Source organism: Amblyomma mixtum, chromosome 10 (assembly GCF_055824585.1).
Source record: "Amblyomma mixtum isolate Tamu chromosome 10, ASM5582458v1, whole genome shotgun sequence".
NCBI classification, from domain to species: domain Eukaryota; kingdom Metazoa; phylum Arthropoda; class Arachnida; order Ixodida; family Ixodidae; genus Amblyomma; species Amblyomma mixtum.
This window is the reverse complement of record NC_143021.1, coordinates 19,186,741-19,205,321: the sequence shown is the minus strand read 5'-3', so window position 1 is coordinate 19,205,321 and position 18,581 is coordinate 19,186,741. Positions and strand designations below refer to the sequence as shown.

General features: G+C 48.7%; 1 protein-coding gene across 1 annotated transcript in view; it reads left to right on the top strand.

Annotated features, from left to right (window-relative positions):
* The window catches only part of LOC149325280 (uncharacterized), a 56,192-nt gene extending 45,870 nt beyond the window's left edge, over positions 1 to 10,322 (top strand). The window contains exons 12-13 of the mRNA XM_089563902.1: positions 2,146 to 2,268; positions 10,115 to 10,322. Of these exons, the coding sequence (XP_089420028.1) occupies positions 2,146 to 2,268; positions 10,115 to 10,145 (154 nt within the window). The 3' untranslated portion in view covers positions 10,146 to 10,322. The remainder of the gene's footprint in view (positions 1 to 2,145; positions 2,269 to 10,114) is intronic.
* The last annotated feature ends 8,259 nt before the right edge of the window (positions 10,323 to 18,581 follow it).

Sequence of the window (18,581 nt, the reverse complement as noted above, 5' to 3'; positions counted from 1 at the left end):
TGCGGCTACGCCCTGTACCACCCCCACCTCCCCGCTCCTGAAACTCACACCAGCGGGCCGTTTCTACGCCCTCCGGATGCATTGTCCCTCGAGGTCCTCGCCATTGCGCATGCCCTCCAGTCATTTGCCCTCCTTCCCTCTCTTCAAGAGTACACAGTCTATTCAGACTCACAAGCCGCTATACACCACATACAGAAACGCACCCTAACGCCTTCTCTTCAACAGGAGGTCGAACGAGCGGTCTCAGCTTTGCAGCCTTCCATCGTTTTCCTCCGCTGGGTCCCTGGGCATTCAGGGATTGACGGCAATGAGCTGGCTCATCAGCTCGCCCGTGACACACTTTTCCGGGCACCGTTGATCCCCTGGCCCAAGCCCTCGGAGGACGGTGGGAGACTCACCCTTCGCCGCACCATAAAAGAGGTCTACCTCGAGCTCCGCCTCGACAAACGCCTTTACCCTCCCCCTCATCCATCACTCACAGTGCCGGAGGCTCGCCTTCTTCGGCACGTTCAAATGAATGCAATCATCACCCCGTCTCGCCTCTTTCTGTATCGCTATCGATCGGACCCTTCGTGTCCCAACTGCCCCTGTATCTATGCGGACCTTGCCCATTGCCTCTTCTATTGCCCGGCTGCTCAGCAGTCGGGTTCCTACCCCCCACCTTCTTTATCCATCACCACCTGGCTCGACTGGCTTGGCGCTGAAGGGGAGGAAGAACAGCGACTTCTGGTCGCCCAGGCGGTCGATATGCTCGGCCTGTAAATTTTGGCCGAATAAACGTCTTCTACTACTACTACTACTACATAATAAGAGGGACGTCATGAACTTGAAAACCTACCGACCGATCAGTTTACTGTCCACTGCCTACAGAGTTTTTGCTAAGGTAATCGCTAACAGAATGAGAACAGCCTTAGGTTTCAATCAACCAAAACACCTGGCTTTCTTTCGTAAAGGCTACTCGACAATAGACCATATTCTCGCCATCTGTCCGGGGACAGAAAAATGTGCAAAATATAACCAGCCTCTGCATAGCAGCTTTCATGATACAGCGTTTGACACAGTCGAATCCTCAGCAGTCATGAAGTCATTGCAGGACCAAGCTGTAGAAAAGGCATATGTACAAATACTGGAAAGTATATGTAGCAGCTGCACAGCCATGTCCATTGAGTCATGACATCCTGACAAGAAAGGGTTTTATGTAGAACACGCCCCGCCGCGGTGGATCAGTGGTTACGGCGCTCGGCTGCTGGCCCGAAAGACGCAGGTTCGATCCCGGCCGCGGCGGCCGAATTTCGATGAAGGCTAAATTCTAGAAGCCCGTGTACTGTGCGATGTCAGTGCACGTTAAAGAAACCCAGGTGGTCGAAATTTCCGAGGCCCTTCACTACGGCGTTCCTCATAGCCTGAGTTGCTTTGGGACGTTAAACCCCAATAAACCAAACTAGGGAGACACGATATCCGCCGTACTACTCACCCTGTGTTTACAGTAAGTATTCAGAAATCTGGATTATTGATCAGCGGTAGTGAAGAATACGTTAATATCATGCGATTCCCTGATGACATTGCCTTGCTAAGGAATTCAGGAGACGAACTGCAAACCATGATAGCGGACTTAGACAGGAAAAGCAGAACGCCAAGTCTAAAACTTAATATGCAGAAAACTTTACCGCTGTGGCTTGTGAACTGAACAAAGGCACGGACGGCGGTTTGTACGCGTTCCTTTGTGCCTGCACGGGCCTGCAGGGAAGTGCGATCTCGAGATCTCTACGATCAGCACGTGCATTTCTATTGGTGTCGCACGCATGGTCGGGTCACTCGCATGTCGTGGCGCCCTTTTTGCAGATTAACTAACTTCTAGACTTTAAATGATGCACTCGCGTTCGGGCTCGGCCTTAACGTCGACATTGAGGTCGTTAACTTCGTCGACGTCGGGGCAGCTGACAACGCGATCAGTCCCTTATTTCGCACGGTCGCAGTGGTATCAGGTCTGAGGACATCTGTCGATGCCACAGCTAGCGGCTTTCAAGTAGGTGTTTGGACCCTGTGTCAGTGCACTCGAAGTTGACACTGAGGTATCGCAGCCGGTGACGCAACGCTCATTACTTTAAGTGGCTGCACTGATGGCGAGTGTGCTTTATCACGCAGATCAGGCACCTCCTCTATGGCTGCTGTTGCACCTTCTGCCCCCGGATGGCGGTGTGCGTCACAGCTCGATTCCTCCGGTGTCAGCTCAGGGGCCACGGCACTTGGCGGACTCGGACAGCAACAGTGAGTCCACGGAAAATTGTACATCCGGTGTCTTAATGAAAACCGCCTTATTGCTTGTACAAGTGGACGGTCGGTGTCTTTAAAGAGAGCGTGGCTTAATTTCCGAGTTGGCTACGACCATGGCTTGAATATGGCCTACGGCATTCCTGAAAGCCTGTGGAGAGTGGAAACTCTCTGCTAGTGGCCACACGGGGCAAATAAATTCAGGGGGCACTTTGACTTCCTAAAGAGCGTAGAGAGAAAAGCCTTTGGAGGCATCCGGCTGGCGCGACTGGAAGGAAGCGACTGGCGTGCCCGCTTAAATGCAGTGGCGCGTTATGGTGGCGCCACATAGCGGCAAGCGCATGCGCAGTCGTGAAAAGCGACTCTAACTCAGTGACGTCATCAGTGGCACCGGTGACGTCACGGCTAAACGACAATTAATTACTAATGAATTACTAATCATTGAAGCTTTAATTAATGGCTGATTACTAATTATTGACTACTTACGTAATGTTGCTAATTATTGACTTGTAAGAAAGAGAGTTGGGGTTTGCTGCCCCAGCGGCTAGCGCCGACGAAGGAGAAGAAGTCAGAAGACGAAGCTCGGGTGCGCGCTTGCGAACGCTGGCCTGCTGAGCAGCAGGCCAGCGAAGGCGTACCGAAGGCGTAGGCGGGTAAAAGTTTTCAACAGACCGGCATGAGCGCATTGCGGGTCGTCGTGATAACTGGCACAAATGGCGGAGCGGAGATGCCTTGGAATCACGAGCAGCCATTTGCGACCATCGGGGAGGTAGTTCCGACGGTACAGCAGCTGGTCACGCACGACAAAGTGATGGGCTTGACGACGGAGCGCTCTATTAGGGATGCGCGCTGAGCGGTTGGCTAAGAAATCCGGAAGAGAAGTAATCCAAGGATCCTTGCGCTGCTCAGAAGCCATATCAATGTTGTCAAGAGAAGGTGTGAGGCCGGAAATAGATGGCGGGTCAGGATCAGAGGTCACAGGGGAGCGCGACAGAGCGTCGGCATCGGAGTGTTTACGGCCGGAACGATAAATGACCCGAATGTCGTAATCTTGAAAACGGAGAGCCCAACGAGCGAGGCGGCCAGATGGATCTTTGAGTGAAGACAGCCAGCAAAGGGCATGGTGGTCTGTAATGACATCGAACGGGCGCCCATATTAGGACGAAATTTTGTGATCACCCAAATAATCGCCAAACATTCTTTTTCTGTGACGGAATAATTAGTCTCCGCTTTTGTGAGTGTACGGCTGGCGTAAGCAACGACGTACTCATTGAAACCAGGTTTTCGCTGAGCTAGAACGGCGCCGAGACCAATGCCGCTGGCGTCCGTGTAGAGTTCTGTAGGCGCGGAAGGGTCGAAATGGCGAAAGATCGGAGGAGAGGTGAGTGAGTGGCAGTGCAGGGGCGAGCTGCCGCTGAGGGTACATGGTGACAGGTGGCGATAAAGCATGCACAACTGGCTGAGGTCGTGGCCGGGCGACTGCTTCTGCATATGTCAGCGGCGCAGTGACCAGAGGGGGTGGATTAGTGGGCGGCAGGACCTCAGCTACCTGCTCCTGGATGACACGCTGAATAGATGGCGACAGCGATGGTGTTGGGGTGGGTTGGCAGGTAACTAGCGATAATTGACGAGCGACCTCCTCCCGCACAAACTGCTTGATGTGCTGAAGAAGTGTCGGCTAATCGTGGGCAGGACCGCCTACCGCCAAGCTGGAAAGGCTGTCGTCCGGGCAAATGGCACGCCGGGTGACATGACGCTGTTTGCGGAGCTCGTCGTAGCTTTGGCACTAAGAGACTACGTCGGACACGGTTTGAGGATCTTTTGACAACAACATTTGAAATGCGTCGTCCTCAATTCCTTTCAGAATATGTCGTATTTTGTCAGTTTCGCTCATAGATGGATTGAGCCGCTTACACAAGTCAACTACGTCCTCGATGTAGCTGGTTAAATTCTCGCCGTTCTGCTGGGCACGACTGCGCAAACGTTGTTCGGCACGAAGTTTTCGGACAGCGGGGCGGCCAAAGACGTCAGTCAGGCTGGTTTTTAGAGCCGCCCAGGTAGTAAAATCCGCTTCGCGGTTGCGGAACCACAAGTTGGCGACATCGGTCAAGTAGAAGATGACGTTCGTGAGCTTAACGACGTCATCCCACTTGTTGTAAGCACTCACGCGTTCGTAGGAAGCCAACCAATCTTCTAAGTCGGTATCGTCCGTGCCGCTGAAGATCGTAGTGTCGCGCTGATGGACGGCACCGGAACAGATGACAGCGGTGGTAACGGGCTGGGCCGAGGAGTCGGTCGTCGTGGTAGAGCCTGGTAGCCTGGGCATTGTGGCATAGCAAGGGAAGAGCAGGCAGCACCTCCACCAAGTGTAATGAGACGACTCGCACAATTAGTGTGGATGGCCGGTCTTTGTTCAAGCGGTACTGCTCAGCAGGCCAGCGTTCGCAAGCGCGCACCCGAGCTTCGTCAGCTTCGTCTTCTGACTTCTTCCTCTCCTTCGTCGGCGCTAGCCGCTGGGGCAGCAAACCCCAACTCTCTTTCTTACAGACTATTTACTAATTAATGACTAATTACGAAATGTTACTAATTAATGGCTATGACTAGGCAGTGCACTTAATGACCAAGACATGACTATTCATGGCTACGACATACTACACCACCGATGACGTCATGAGCTTGACAGCTATAGTATGACAAAATTTTGGCCGACAGTATGAGGCTTTCGCTTTAAAAATTGCCATGAATTCCGATCAGCGTATAGCAGCTCTTCAGCCGCAGGATGAACTCGTGGACGAACGTGTCCTCAAGAAACGCAGGACACGTTCGTCCACGAGTTCATCCTGCGGCTGAAGAGCTGCTATACGCTGATCGGAATTCATGGCAATTTTTAAAGCGAAAGCCTCATACTGTCGGCCAAAATTTTAGGGTTTTGGGTATGCTCATCACGAATGACGGCTTCAACACGACCACCATTAAATCACTCCGCCACACTGTACAGAATACGACTGCGATCATTCGTAGAATTAATAATAAACACCGAGGCATGAGGGAGGCAGACACGCGACGTCTCGTTCAAGCCTTCTGTATCAGCAAACTCATTTATACTCTCCCCTATCTGTATCTCACTCGGCCAGAGCAGGAGCAGATAGATAGAATGATCAGGGGTATATATAAGGCTGCCCTTCACCTCCCGAATTCAACCCCCACGAGCAAATTCCTCAAACTAGGCGTGCATAACACCCTGGCAGAACTAATTGAAGCCCACCTCACGGGGCAATATTATCGCCTATCTCGAACACCTACCGGACAGAATCTTCTGAAAAGACTCAAAATCACCCTCGACGACCAAATTTCGGATCAGCATAACATTTCTCTAGACCTTGCAAAAAATCTTTATATTCTACCTCTGCCTAGAAACACTCATCCTGAGCATGACAAAGATCGTCGCACAGCTCGGGCAACAGCCCTACATAAGCACTACGCTAGGGATCGAGCAGTCACATACGTAGATGCTGCAGAATATTCTACCACCTCAGCCTATGCAATCACGGTACTTAACTGCAATCATAATCCTTGCTCATCCCTTACTCTCAATCGCGTTCAAGAGCCCGTCGAGGCTGAAGAAGCAGCTATAGCCCTGGCCATTACTCAAACAAATGCCAAATACATATTCTCGGATTCTAAATCAGCCATACGAAATTTCGCCAAACAACGGGTTCACACGCCAGCACATCGCATTCTGAACAGTGTTGTACCACCGAGTCGGCTCATCACACTCATCTGGGTTCCTGTGCATTGCGGACACCCGGGGAATACGGCTGCACACAATCACGCCCGAGGACTCGTCAACCGGGCGGTGGACGGCCTCCCCTCCTTCCGCAGTGCTAGGGAACGCATGATGACGTACCATGAAGTCACGCTTCACTACCGGGGTTCCCGACTAGTTTACTCCCCTCCCCATAAATCGCTAAATAAGGCCGAGCAAGTCGTTTGGCGACGGATTCAGACAGACACTTTTCGGAACCCTTACCTGTATTCCCTCATGCACCCAGGGGACTACCATCCGTCCTGCAAATTATGCCAACACCCTAAGGCGGATGTTCATCACATACTTAGGGCTTGCCCTAATACTCCAACTCCCCCTTTTCTGAGACTCGACGACCAGGAGAGATGGGAGGCCGTGCTGCACAGCTCACAGCCGGAGGTCCAGCTCCGGATGGTGACCTGGGCCACAGAGGTCGCCAGGGCCCATGCGCTCCTGGCCACCTAGCGCGACCGCGAGGGCCCACCTGTTCCTGCAACCCCCTTATCCTTATTCCCACCCTCACTGGCTTCCTTTTAAGGGTTGCTTAATAAAAGTTTTTTCCTCCTCCTCCTCCTCCTCAAGAAACGCAGCGCTCGGCACGCCATGTGTGCAGCAGGGACGCTGCTTCTGGATTCGGTAGACTTGGAACCCCCGCATTCGCTGTTTTGTTGTGTGTTCAGCCGTTTCCTGCAAAGAACATACACGCAAACGGTGCGGGTGGCGGTGCGGGTGCGGGTGGCGTGCGTGCGGCTGTCGCAAGCTAGCCATTTTAAGCTTACACTGACTGGCAAGAGGTTGGAAGCGGGCGGAGTGGGTGAGTAAACAAATGCGGGTTAATGACACCCTAGTGGAAATCAAGAGGAAGAAATGGCTTGGGCAGGGCATGTAATAATGCGAAGGCAAGATAGCCGCTGGTCCTTAAAGGGACACTGAGGAGAAATTGAAGTTGGCTTGTATCGACAGAATACCAGCTCCCGATTACAGAAACGCCACTCATACTGACAACAAAGCTCTAGTAACATAGAAAAGAGCAAGAACCAAAATACAGGTATCGCCGCCACAGGCCAAACTCGCAAGTACAAGCGTGATGACGTCATAGGACAAAGCAGTGTTGCTAGAACCAACGGTTCTAGCAACTCTAGGACCCAAGAAGCCACAAATCACTGAGGCGCAGCCAATGCATGCGCAAATCTCCTTGACATCGCCACGTATCCGGCTGCTACGCGCGCTCCTGAAGCATCGGGACAAATCAGCGCCTGTTTTCCGGCGGTAGGCGGGCTCCCGGTATTCCGCTAGCGGTAACAAGGTACACGGTATGCTAAAGGTGTCTATTTGCGAGAACTTCGTTGACGACTTCGAGAACGAGATCCATCGTAACGCTGGCAAAACGCCAGTGCAAACGTAATCGAAGCGACTGTAGCGACGGCCGCAATAGCCGATAGTTGCCTTCAACGTGCGGCCGGCGGTAGCTTTCTTTTCGGCTGCTGCTAGGCCGCACTGCTGGCAGCCAGAAATCACGGAGTCTGCGTTACGTCATGTGCACGTCATGTTTCACGTCACTTAGTCCTGTGTCGTCATAGGAGAATCCCAAGTTTGAATCAGAGCGGCGGGAAAAACTTTTTCAACTTCAAATCCAAATTTCTTAGAAATAAATGCATCTTTCGCTGCCGGCCAAGTGGCAACAAAGCCATGACATGCCGAACTATCGGATTTTACTATAAAAAAATATTAATAGTGCTCTCCTCAGTGTCCCTTTAAGGGCAACGGAGTGGATTCCAAGAAAAGGCAAGCGTAGCAGGGGGCGGCCAAACGTTGGGTGGGTGGATGAGATTAAGAAGTTTGCGGGAATAGGGTGGCCGCAGCTGGCAAAGGACAGGGTTAAATGGATAGACATGGGAGGGGCCTTTGCCCTGCTGCGGGCGTGGTCCGGCTGATGATGATGATGATGACTGGCAAGGTGAGGTAACTGTCTTGACGTCGTAATCATTTCCGACGGAAAACGCGAATCACTCCCACATTTATTCCTCTACCTGCGAACACCTGTTATTTTTTAAAATGTCCGTCAAGTGCAATACAAAGGCCTCACCGAAATGAATTCGCTGAAGTCGGCGGCGCTGTCCTCTGGCGACCATAAAAAAGCGGTTGCTTTAACTTACTTCGGCCCCGAGTACGGATTGTCATTCGTGGACGAGGCCGCCTTCCATTGACACATTGGGAAGGTGGTAGCCTTGTGATGACGGTGTCATCATGTTGTTGAATCAATGAGCAGAATTTATCAGAAGCTTTAATGCTTTTGTGATGTCCTAATCAGCATGATTCTGCTCATTTCTTGCATGATTTATGGAGTCGAGTTGAGCATGTCTTTCCCTGACATAACGATGGTAAAGCGTTGCCCATGCAGGTGCATGCTTACCTCGTCCACAAGGGGGCCGGGATGCAGGCGGAAGCAAAACCAGCCACTGAACACTTTCTTCACCTGAATCTGGTCTCTAAATCATGGTCCACACACGGACCATCACACGCTCACTTTCTCCCCCGTTCCAAACTGCGGTGAGGTGTGGGTGTGATATGACGACGCTGATGTCGCCGACTGATCATTTAGCGTGTCAGCGTAAAGTACGCCTACGTTTTCCAAGTAAATCGGCGTAGAAAGTAATGTCAGAGCGACGCGCTCCATCGTCCGTGTGCAGTCTGTTTCAATACCCACAAAGGAGTTCGGCATGACTATTTCTACTGAGAGTATTTCTTCTGAGAAGCTTTTGCTGTGCCACTCGGAGCGCAGCGAACTGGAGAGTCAGGTGAGTGGACGGGCAATACGGATTGGATTGAAACAATTGCTGATGGCTGTTGGCAGGCGTTCCTTCCAAAGCTGCTGTTAAATCATACACCATGGCGGCCTCTCGCGTACGTCATGCTGAAAAAAATGATTAATTTTGAGTGACTTGCGCAGAATTTCACAAAAATAATAAATTAATGAAGTCAGGAAAGAAAATTATGAGGATTCTTAAGTCACCCAAGAAGTGATATACGATAGCATTATATTTCACATATGTTTCAGCTTCTATAGCAACTTCTGTGTGTGTTTGTGTCAGTTTCTAATTTTCGGTCCATCAACCGACATATTCGAACTGCTCGCTGCCGTAGCAGGTATTTGTTGCGCTGTGACGGTGGTAACATTTCCATGTATCACTTTTTATTTCAGGCTTTTAATTTCCATTCTCTCTCTATGGGTTGCTGTAGAGAAACTAAATTGCTCAGAACCAGCTGGGCAGGTTGTGATGACGTCACAGGGTCACGTGACCTCTTGACCAATCGTAGCCACCTACCGCGGTAGGCAGGATGCTCACTATCCGGCGGCCAGGTTTCCTCCTGCACCGGTGGGCAAGTTGCCATGACGGCCCATGGTCACGTGACTTCTGTCCACCAATCAGCGAATTTCGTTTCGGATGTCGGCGTAGTTTTTCCGTGATAATTCTAATGCTGTGACATTAAGAGCAGCTGCTCGCGCGAAGTGCATTGGTCTTCTCCGAAATGCAGTACTAACGTCCACCTCGGCCGTCTTGAAGAAGACTCCATCAGCCACACTGCTGGTGGCACGGAATCGTTCAGAACACGCCTATTACTATTAGAGGGGCTCGAAAAGCAACTAATCTACTCGGCTGGACAGGACAGTCATCTTTGTCAGACGAATGGGCGCGATTTTTTCACACAGAACTCTCTCTTGCATCTGGAAAGTCAAGTGTCGATGCTGCGGAATAGCGAGAACATCGCCGTTTCTGAGCAGGGTCGGTGCGAGACGCCGCCTTTGACGCCACGCTCGCAGTGATCGTTCCGCATTGGCAGGTTACGGGAGAAATTTACTAGTACTCCCTCACGCAGCTGACGAAAGAAAGCAGCCGGAATCCAGAAGCAGCCGGAATCGCTCAGAATGGGCTATTTCGCGCAATCATTCAAATTGAACGATATGAATAGATGCAGTAAGGAAAGAGTTAACTCATATCTCTCTCTCCCTTTCTCTTTATTTCCCTCTACTCCCAGGGTCCATGGCGAACACATCGCACGCGCCTGAACGACGCCGGCGAGTTCTCGGACTGCTGTGCTTCGCGACGCCCGTCGACTTCCGCTGATGGCGGGTCGACCGACGACGACGCTGTGACGTCACGCGCACTAAGGCACAGAAGCGTTGAGAAAGGAACTGCACCCCAACATTTTCCGTGCATATTCCGCGCACTGCGCCTCTTCTCCGGTGGCGAGCCAGTGGGAAATTCTGAAGAGCAGATGAATATTTTTCGAATTGTGAACACGCTTTTTATTGATTCCTGCTTTTTCTAGTTGTGGGCTTTTTCCGCCTTCGTAAAAGGTTGCTACGTGGGAAAATGGATGAACAATTGGGTTTTGAGGTTAGCCTGTGGGCAGATATCACAAGTGAATGGCTTGCACCGGCGAAATAGCGGTCGCCATGTTGGTTGATCACGAGGTGAAAGTGCGCGCGTCAGTCTTATATACGGTACTCTCCATATGACCCAACACGCACTGCGGGACGTTAAAACGGATGCTAGGAAGTTATTGTTTCACTTCCGTTCGTCTTAACATTTCATAAAGGCGATAGTTAGGCTGTCCATGTTAATTAGTTGATATTTGGTTATGTTAATTCTGTTGAAAATTCGAGTACGGAATCTGTTGGATACCCGGTTGAATATTTGTACTGATTCTAATCACTTTATTCAGAATTCTTGTAAGCTTTTCAATATATGTTGTCCTGCCCCGTACCAGAAAACTATTTTATGCGCGATAAAAACAGTTAGCTAATAAATACTTAGCAGTCTGTTGCTAAAGAAAATGTCGGTTTCAGTATAATAGCACTATAATGCGAGCTTGACTTGTAACATTAGTGTCAGAGTCCCGCAGCATTTGTTCTGAAAAAAAAATTTATACACTTAAGCTCCGCCTTAAGGGTAGTTAGTACTCGATAGCGTGATGGCTTCATAAACCATATATGCAGAAGGTCATTCTCTACACTCATAGATCCCTGGGAGTCCTCATGCTCCTCCTGGCGCAGTGGTACAGCGGTTAAGGGATGCGCCACTGCCCTGCGATGGCAGGTGCTCCCAGCGTTGAGACTAGTGCGGCCCAGGTTTCTCTTCCCGAGCGACCAATCATAAATTTAATCGCTAATTGCCACGGTGGGCAGTTTGCCCACTATCGGGTGGACAGGTTGGGATGGCGTCGTAAGGTCACGTGACCTGCCTCCTAGGTTGCTCTCTGGGCACGACCTGCCAGAGTTATGCCAGAGTTTTCGCTCACAACGCCACCGCCTGATTTTCTGGGTAACGAGAGCTTTAACATTATGCATTACGACTAGGCCTAATGTTTTAAAATCTACTGCGATATAAATATTTCGGCGATTTATACGTACAAAAGAGTTTGCACTAATCTCCCGTCCTTTAGCACGAAAAATAACTGTTCTCGCTTTTCGTGCATTACTAACCAAGCCATTGCAGTTTTCTTAAAATCCTGACAGCACGATTAATTAGTAGTTGAGCCCACTTGTAACAAACCTGACGGCCACTGCAAATCGGTTCATTACATCCCATGTTTGCAGTAAGCGGGCTTTCCGTATTACAGCAAAAAATATGTCTGCCCGACTTGGTGGTTGTTTCTTTAAAAACTGCGTTGCAAGTGTTTACTTGTTCAAAGCGGACTCTACCTCGGCGCTTTAGAAGCAATCCAGGGTGGTCATGCTGTCCTCGCTGGGACCCTTGTAGGAACCATCAGTTTCACTGAAGGGCTATAACTAATCGTGACTGCAGCGTCCACGGCAGCTGGTGGCAGGTCGGTCATATCAGCTTCCCAGCGGTAAAGGAATATTCGTATTTGGCGTAAAACGGCTTGGTTATAGAAATCGCGGCTCTGTGGTGTCCGTAGGAACAAAGTCATCATCATCATCATCAGCCTGACTACACCCACTGCACGGCAAAGGCCTCTCCCATGTCTCTCCAATTAACCCTGTCTTTCGCCAGTTGCAGCCACCGTATTCCGGCAAATTTCTTAATCTCATCCGCCCACCTAATTTTCTGCCGCCCCCTGCTACATTTACCTTCTCATGGAATCCACTCTGTTACCCTTAAGGACCAGCGGTTATCTTGCCTTCGCATTACATGCCCTGCCCAAGCCCACTTCTTCCTCTTGATTTCAACTAGAATGTCATTAACGCGCGTTTGTTCTCTCACCCACTCCGCCCGCTTCCGATCTCTTAACGTTACACCTATCATTTTTCTTTCCATAGCTCGCTACGTTGTCCTTAACTTAAGCTGAACCCTCTTTGTTAGCCTCCACGTTTCTGCCCCATTGGAGAGTACCGGTAAAACACAGCTGTTGTATACTTTTCTCTTGAGGGATATTGGCAAACTGCCATTCATGACCTGACAAAACCTGCCATATGCGCTCCACCCCATCCATATTATTCTAATTATTTCCCTCTCATGATCCGGATCAGCTGTCACTACCTGCCCTAATTAGACATATTTTCTTACTACTTCCAGCACCTGGCTACTAAATGCGAACTGCTGTTCCCTTGCTAGGCCATTGGACATTACTTTGGTTTTCTGCATGATAATTTTTAGCCGCACCGTTCTGCTCTGCCTGTCTAATTCATTAATCATGCTTTGCAGTTCATGTCCTGAGTGACTTAGCAAGGCAATGTCATCAGCGAATCGCAAATTAAATATTCTCCATTAACTCTTATCCCCAACTGTTCCCATTTGAGGCCCCGGAATACCTCCTGTAAGCAGGCAGTGAATAGCATAGTCGAGATCGTGCCTGCCTGCCTGACACCTTTCGTTATTAGAACTTAATGCTGACTTTATGGAGAACTATGGTAGCTGTGCAATCGTTATAAATATCTTCCAATATTTTCACATAACACTCTTCTACACCCTGATTCCGCAATGCCTGCATGACTGCTGAGGCTTCTACTGAGTCGAATGCTTTCTCGTAATCAATGAACGCTGTATATAGGGGCTGGTTATATTCTGCACATTTCTCTATCAGCTGATTGATTGCATGAATGTGGTCTATGATCGAGTATCCTTTACGAAAGCCTGCCTGGTCATTTGTTTGATTGAAGTCTAAGGTTGTCCTAACCCTTGTAGGCAACAGACAATAAGCTGATCGGTACTTCTTAAATGCCTGCTGTTGCCTCGCAGCCACCACTATTCTGCTTTCGCTTGAAATGTTTCGCTTGAAACGGGCAATGACACACCTTGTAGGCCATCGGCACGCGCTTGGCCGGCCGTTAACTACCGGTAGCACCGCACAGGTTCGTAATGAGTGAGCGTTCGTTGTACCTGCGGCCATTAGAAGTGGGCTCGACTGTTTATCATTATCCTTAAATAACTATAAACACCAAATTTTTGCTTTTGTGCTTTCTTCTTTCAAACGATGCATTAAACATTAGTGTACAGGTGCCATCAAAAGTAAATGGAAGGCAATATGAACGAATAAATTTAATCATTGCCCGCTCAATTCATGCATCCTTGAATACATATGTGCAGACTAATTGTGATTGTGCGAATGGCACTGTGCACCAACAAACATGGACCATTATGCTTTAGGTCTAAAGAAATTAAATTTTTTTGACAAAGTCGCCTTCCATTTACTTTTGACGGCGACTGTACATGGAGCACGCCATGGTATTCGCCTAGGACCGCTAAATAATTTATATTTTAATTTCTTCTTGACGCTATTTCGGTTTCATCAACCGAACGATGGCTGTGACGTATAGTTGGACTTAAAGTCACGTGAGGCACAAAAAACGGCCATATAACTGCTAATACGTCATTCGTAGTAATTGTAGCTCTTGAAGTAAGCTTATTTAAGGGCTGGAGTGAGTTAAAACTACGTATCAGTGTTCATATAGAAGATTTTTTCGTGCCTCACGTGGCCTAAAGTTCAACTCGTTCAACTGCACGTCACAGCCATTGTTCGGTTGATGAAAACGAAACATCATGAGAGAAGATATTGTCACGGCTAGACAGTCGGGACGGCCAGGACACGTTTTACTGTGCAGCGCCAGGCAGCAGGGGACTCCCGAGGGGACCACACAGAAGAGACGACGAAGAAGCACTGCCCGCCACCATGGCTAAGGCTAGCCAGAATAGCGGGGAAGGCAGTTCGGCCGGGAGACGGCGCCACGAGAGTGCCGAGGAATGTGGCAATATTCAATTATAAATTATCGGCCGTAGACGAAACCCCGGCGGTGATCCATATATTCTAGTGTCCAGTGCATCATTTTAAAAAAGAAAACATGCAATAAAATTAGATGACTATAGTCTTTTAAAGGGGCACCGCGATGATTTCCTCGGTACCAGTTAATATCATTAAATAGATTCATCATGCTTTCCAGAGACCAGAGCAAAAAGAATTATTGAAATCGGAGCATGCAAACGAAAGTTATTCCACTCTGAAAATTCGAAATGAAAAGCTCAGACGAAAACGCACTTCACTCGCCCATTTCACTCACCCAGTACCGAGATTGGGCGCTACCAATCAGAACCGCGCCTGGCGCACACGCAGCGGAAGCGTGCATGCAGTTGTTGCTTTGTCGGGGCTGTAGACATCCGCTCATTTTGACGGCGTCTTCCCCCCGTGTACGCGACGCCGTACTCAGGGCAGGGGTGACTAACAACAAAGGAAGCTCCCCGAAGTTTCTTTTTTAGTCGGACTGGAAGGCGGTGGGCAGTAGCCGTCCCCCCCCCCCAAACTCGACTCCGCTCTCCTGTCCGGCCTTTCTTGTCGATTGGCTTTTTTTTTCGCTGCCGTCTTGGTATGGTCACGGCCGATCTCGACGAGCGCGCTTTCTGGTTTGAGCCAAGGTTTTTTGAACAGCGCTGGCTGCCACGAAGGTTTGAAGCGGAATGGAAAGTGTCGCCCCTAGCTGTATTCTTGTTAGTTTTCATTCGCTTTCCCTGCTTCTTTCCAGTTTTTGTGGCATGCGAAAAGCTTTCAGTACTCAGAGACATAATATTTTGGATTCATTTCGCAAGTATAAAGGAACAATATGCAAACTGGACGCCCAACCAATGAGAAAGGCAGCGCCCTATCTGGATGCCGCTTCATTTCCGCTGCCGCAAATGGCCGCCGCGTTGCGACACCATCGGCTCGAAACAAGCATTTATAGCGAAGATTAAAATATCAAATATTATGATTTCGGTGATCTCATTGCGCGTTCGGGACTCACAATGTCCCTTACTCTGCATACAAAGAATAAAGACCCCATGCTTTATCTACGTCGCAGGGCACCTTTAATAAACAGGCTAGCGCCATCTGCGTAGATTATGAACTTAATATTATCATAAATGTTGACTATCGTTTATATAAATATGGATACACTAACAAAATTTTGATGTCGGGACACCATAGTAAGTTTAAATGCAGAGATGCTATTGCTTGTTGATACAGATTGCATGCGATTATCAAGGTATGATTGTGAAACATCTTAACGCATACCCAACACATATCCGTTTTCTCCTGTTTTTTTTTTTTAAGAATCAATTATTTTCATGAAGCATGGCGCAATCGGTAGAAGTTTTTTTCCTAAAACCCCATTGAGATTTAGGTGTAATTTCACGCTGTATTTGTGAATGAAAACAGATGTGAACAGACTGCGTCTTCAAGGATTGTAAAGAAAGTCAGCTATAGTCTATAATTTGCTAAACTATTTGCTACCTTTTGAGTGAGAACCCAAACCTCAACGCATTGAAGCATATTCCCCGAATTTTTTTCGAACTGCCGCCGACCGCCGCATGGCCCAAGTACATATCGCGACTTCTGCTATCAGTTTTGTTCTTGCCTGGATCGTCTGTCTTTCCGTGTGTAACGTTTACTATTTGTGATTGCGCAACATGTTTATTTGCCTTGTTTGACGCATTGTATAGCCTCCTCAGGCCCGAGAAGAGAGAGAAAATGCTTATTTCATCTATTATATTCGCTATGTGTGTCCTCAGAAAACAAATAATTTTCAGTTTCAGTTACCGCGATCTCGATGTGTCTGAAAATGCATGTCCCCCTACAGGGACATCTGGGTCACTATTGCCATATTGGCTGTGCGTTTTAGGACATATATGTGCACACGTCCGCAACAAAGCCAGAATGTCACACCACTCGGAACTTCACAAAAGCAAAAATTTATTGTTCACATTTTCAGGTGAACACTATCAACAACGTTCGGCAGTCAAGCACGAAAATTACAGAAGCAATTACGCCCAATCTCAATGCACAGGTAGACATTGCACTGAGCGCATCGGTGGCGTGTTTTCATCCCACACCCTGCATTTCGGCATCTTTGGCTTTTTTATCAAACCTGATGACTTCTTCAGAAGTGCCCCTTGATTGCTTAACAAAATCCTTGTCATTCATGAAGTGATCTTCCTTTGGGATGTGGTTTGGCATATTTCAGTGGGAGATGAAGTGCCCCTTGTTTCCGGAAGGTTTGTGAGGGAAGTGCATTTGGTTTTTTCTGGGCTGGATGTCCATTTCATCCTCATCAGAAAGCTCCTGACTTATGTTTTCGCATATGAGCGCCTCCGCTACATGCATCTTGAAATCAAGGTAGTCCATGATGTTTTTCTTGGCGAGGTCCATCGTGTTTTTGTCTGCTCTATACTGGAGCCACCCGTTGACGCAGGCAAGATCCGACATGTGGAGGATTGTACGAAGGGTCCACCGGTTAGTCCCGCTTCTTTGTGAGCTAGCATTCGGTCAGCTAGATCTACTCCGCCTATTTTGTCATTGTAGTTTTTTATGACAGCAGGGCGGGGGACGTCCAAGTACTTCTTTTTTTACACCACCTTTTGCAGGCGTGCTCCGGATCGACGCCAAATGCTGCAGAAAGCATGAGAACAGGCTTTTTATCAAGCCACTTTGTGCAGGCAACTTTTTCATCCCACCTGATGACTTCTTCAGAAGCGCCCCTTAATTGCTTAACAAAATCCACGTCATTCATGAAGTGCACTTCCTTTGGGAAGCGGTTTTTCATCAGCGTGCCAGTGGCAAATATGTCCTTCTTCATCAGCTCGTCCATCAAAGAACTGGACGTAAACCAGCGGTCAACGTAGAGCGTCGAACATGATGGAACAGTTTCCACTAGTGCCAGAACTGAATTTCCAGGCACACGAAGGCTGAGGTGTCCTTGACCTTGTATATTCTGAAGTCATAAATCAGTCCGTCCTTGCCAGCTAGAACGAAGTTCTTCAGCCCCACTGAATGTGGCTTGTTCGGAACGTACTGCTTGACAGGGAAACGGCCGGAAAATGGGAAAATTTGCTCATCCACGCAAAAGCAGTTTGGTCGTTCCAGGGACAAGCAACCCAGCCGAACCATTTCGCCAAAGGGTGCAACCTTCCACAGCCTTAACAACTTCTTGTCCTTGTCGGTGACACCATCTTCAGTTTGGCAGCACAGGTTAGACCTAATCTGGAAGAAGCGATCTCTTGGCATGGTGTCAGCTATTGCGCTCACAACCATTCCTTTTTTCCAGCAGAACCGCGGATTCGTGGATAGCCTATAACTCCCATCAGCATCGAGCAGCCCAAAAATTTTTTCACTTCCTGAGCACTGATTTTCGCCGCAATTCCCCTATCGTTGTGGATCCGCTGGTTTGTTTTCTGAGCCATTTCTTCAAGCATATCATCTTTCACGTACTGCTTGTAGTAATCAAGCGGTGAGAAATCACACCTAACTTCAGAAAAAATACAGCCTGTTTCTTATCTAGCACAGCATTTTCTGGAGCTGAAATTGCTGTTCGCCACAAAATACGGCGCTGTGATGTTTGAGCTCTAGGTTATTCGCTGTCACTGTCTGACGAGGCACACGTGTACTCCTCAGTATTTGCAGTCGTATGCATCAAAATTCTCTCCTTCACTTTCCTAGTCAGATATGTCGGAGTTATCACGGTCACAAATTGATACCTCCTCTGCTTTGGTAATGGTCAGGCCTGAAATGAAAAACAAACATCTGTTTTAATTCTAGGCGGCCAACTTTTACCAAAAAATATGCCATCAGGCGAAACCAATCGGGGACCGAGAGGATTAATGTCCCCGTACAGGGACATTTCCTTCAATGCGCGTAATGTGCCGGAAAACTACGCTTTGGCGCAAAAAAAAGCACTAATATGTTCAGCAAACCATGGCGATTCTAAATCTATCACATACGATGGCCAACAAAGCAGTTATTAATAACCAAAGAGCACTTACCTCGACGTCGCGTGCAAAATGTGCTCGTGCTGATGGCAGCTATGTTGTCTTGGTCGACGAAGCGAGCAAACTCTCTGCGCTCTTCACAGATGGCGCCACATTGCTTGTCCTTCGTCAGAGCTCGAGAACCATGGAGGAAGAAAAAACTGCATGTCGAGAACCAATGTCCCCGTAAGGGTACAAGGAGTCTGAAGAGGATAGAGTGACTTTAGCTTGATACGTAGATTTAATGGAGACATACAGTGAAACTTGTT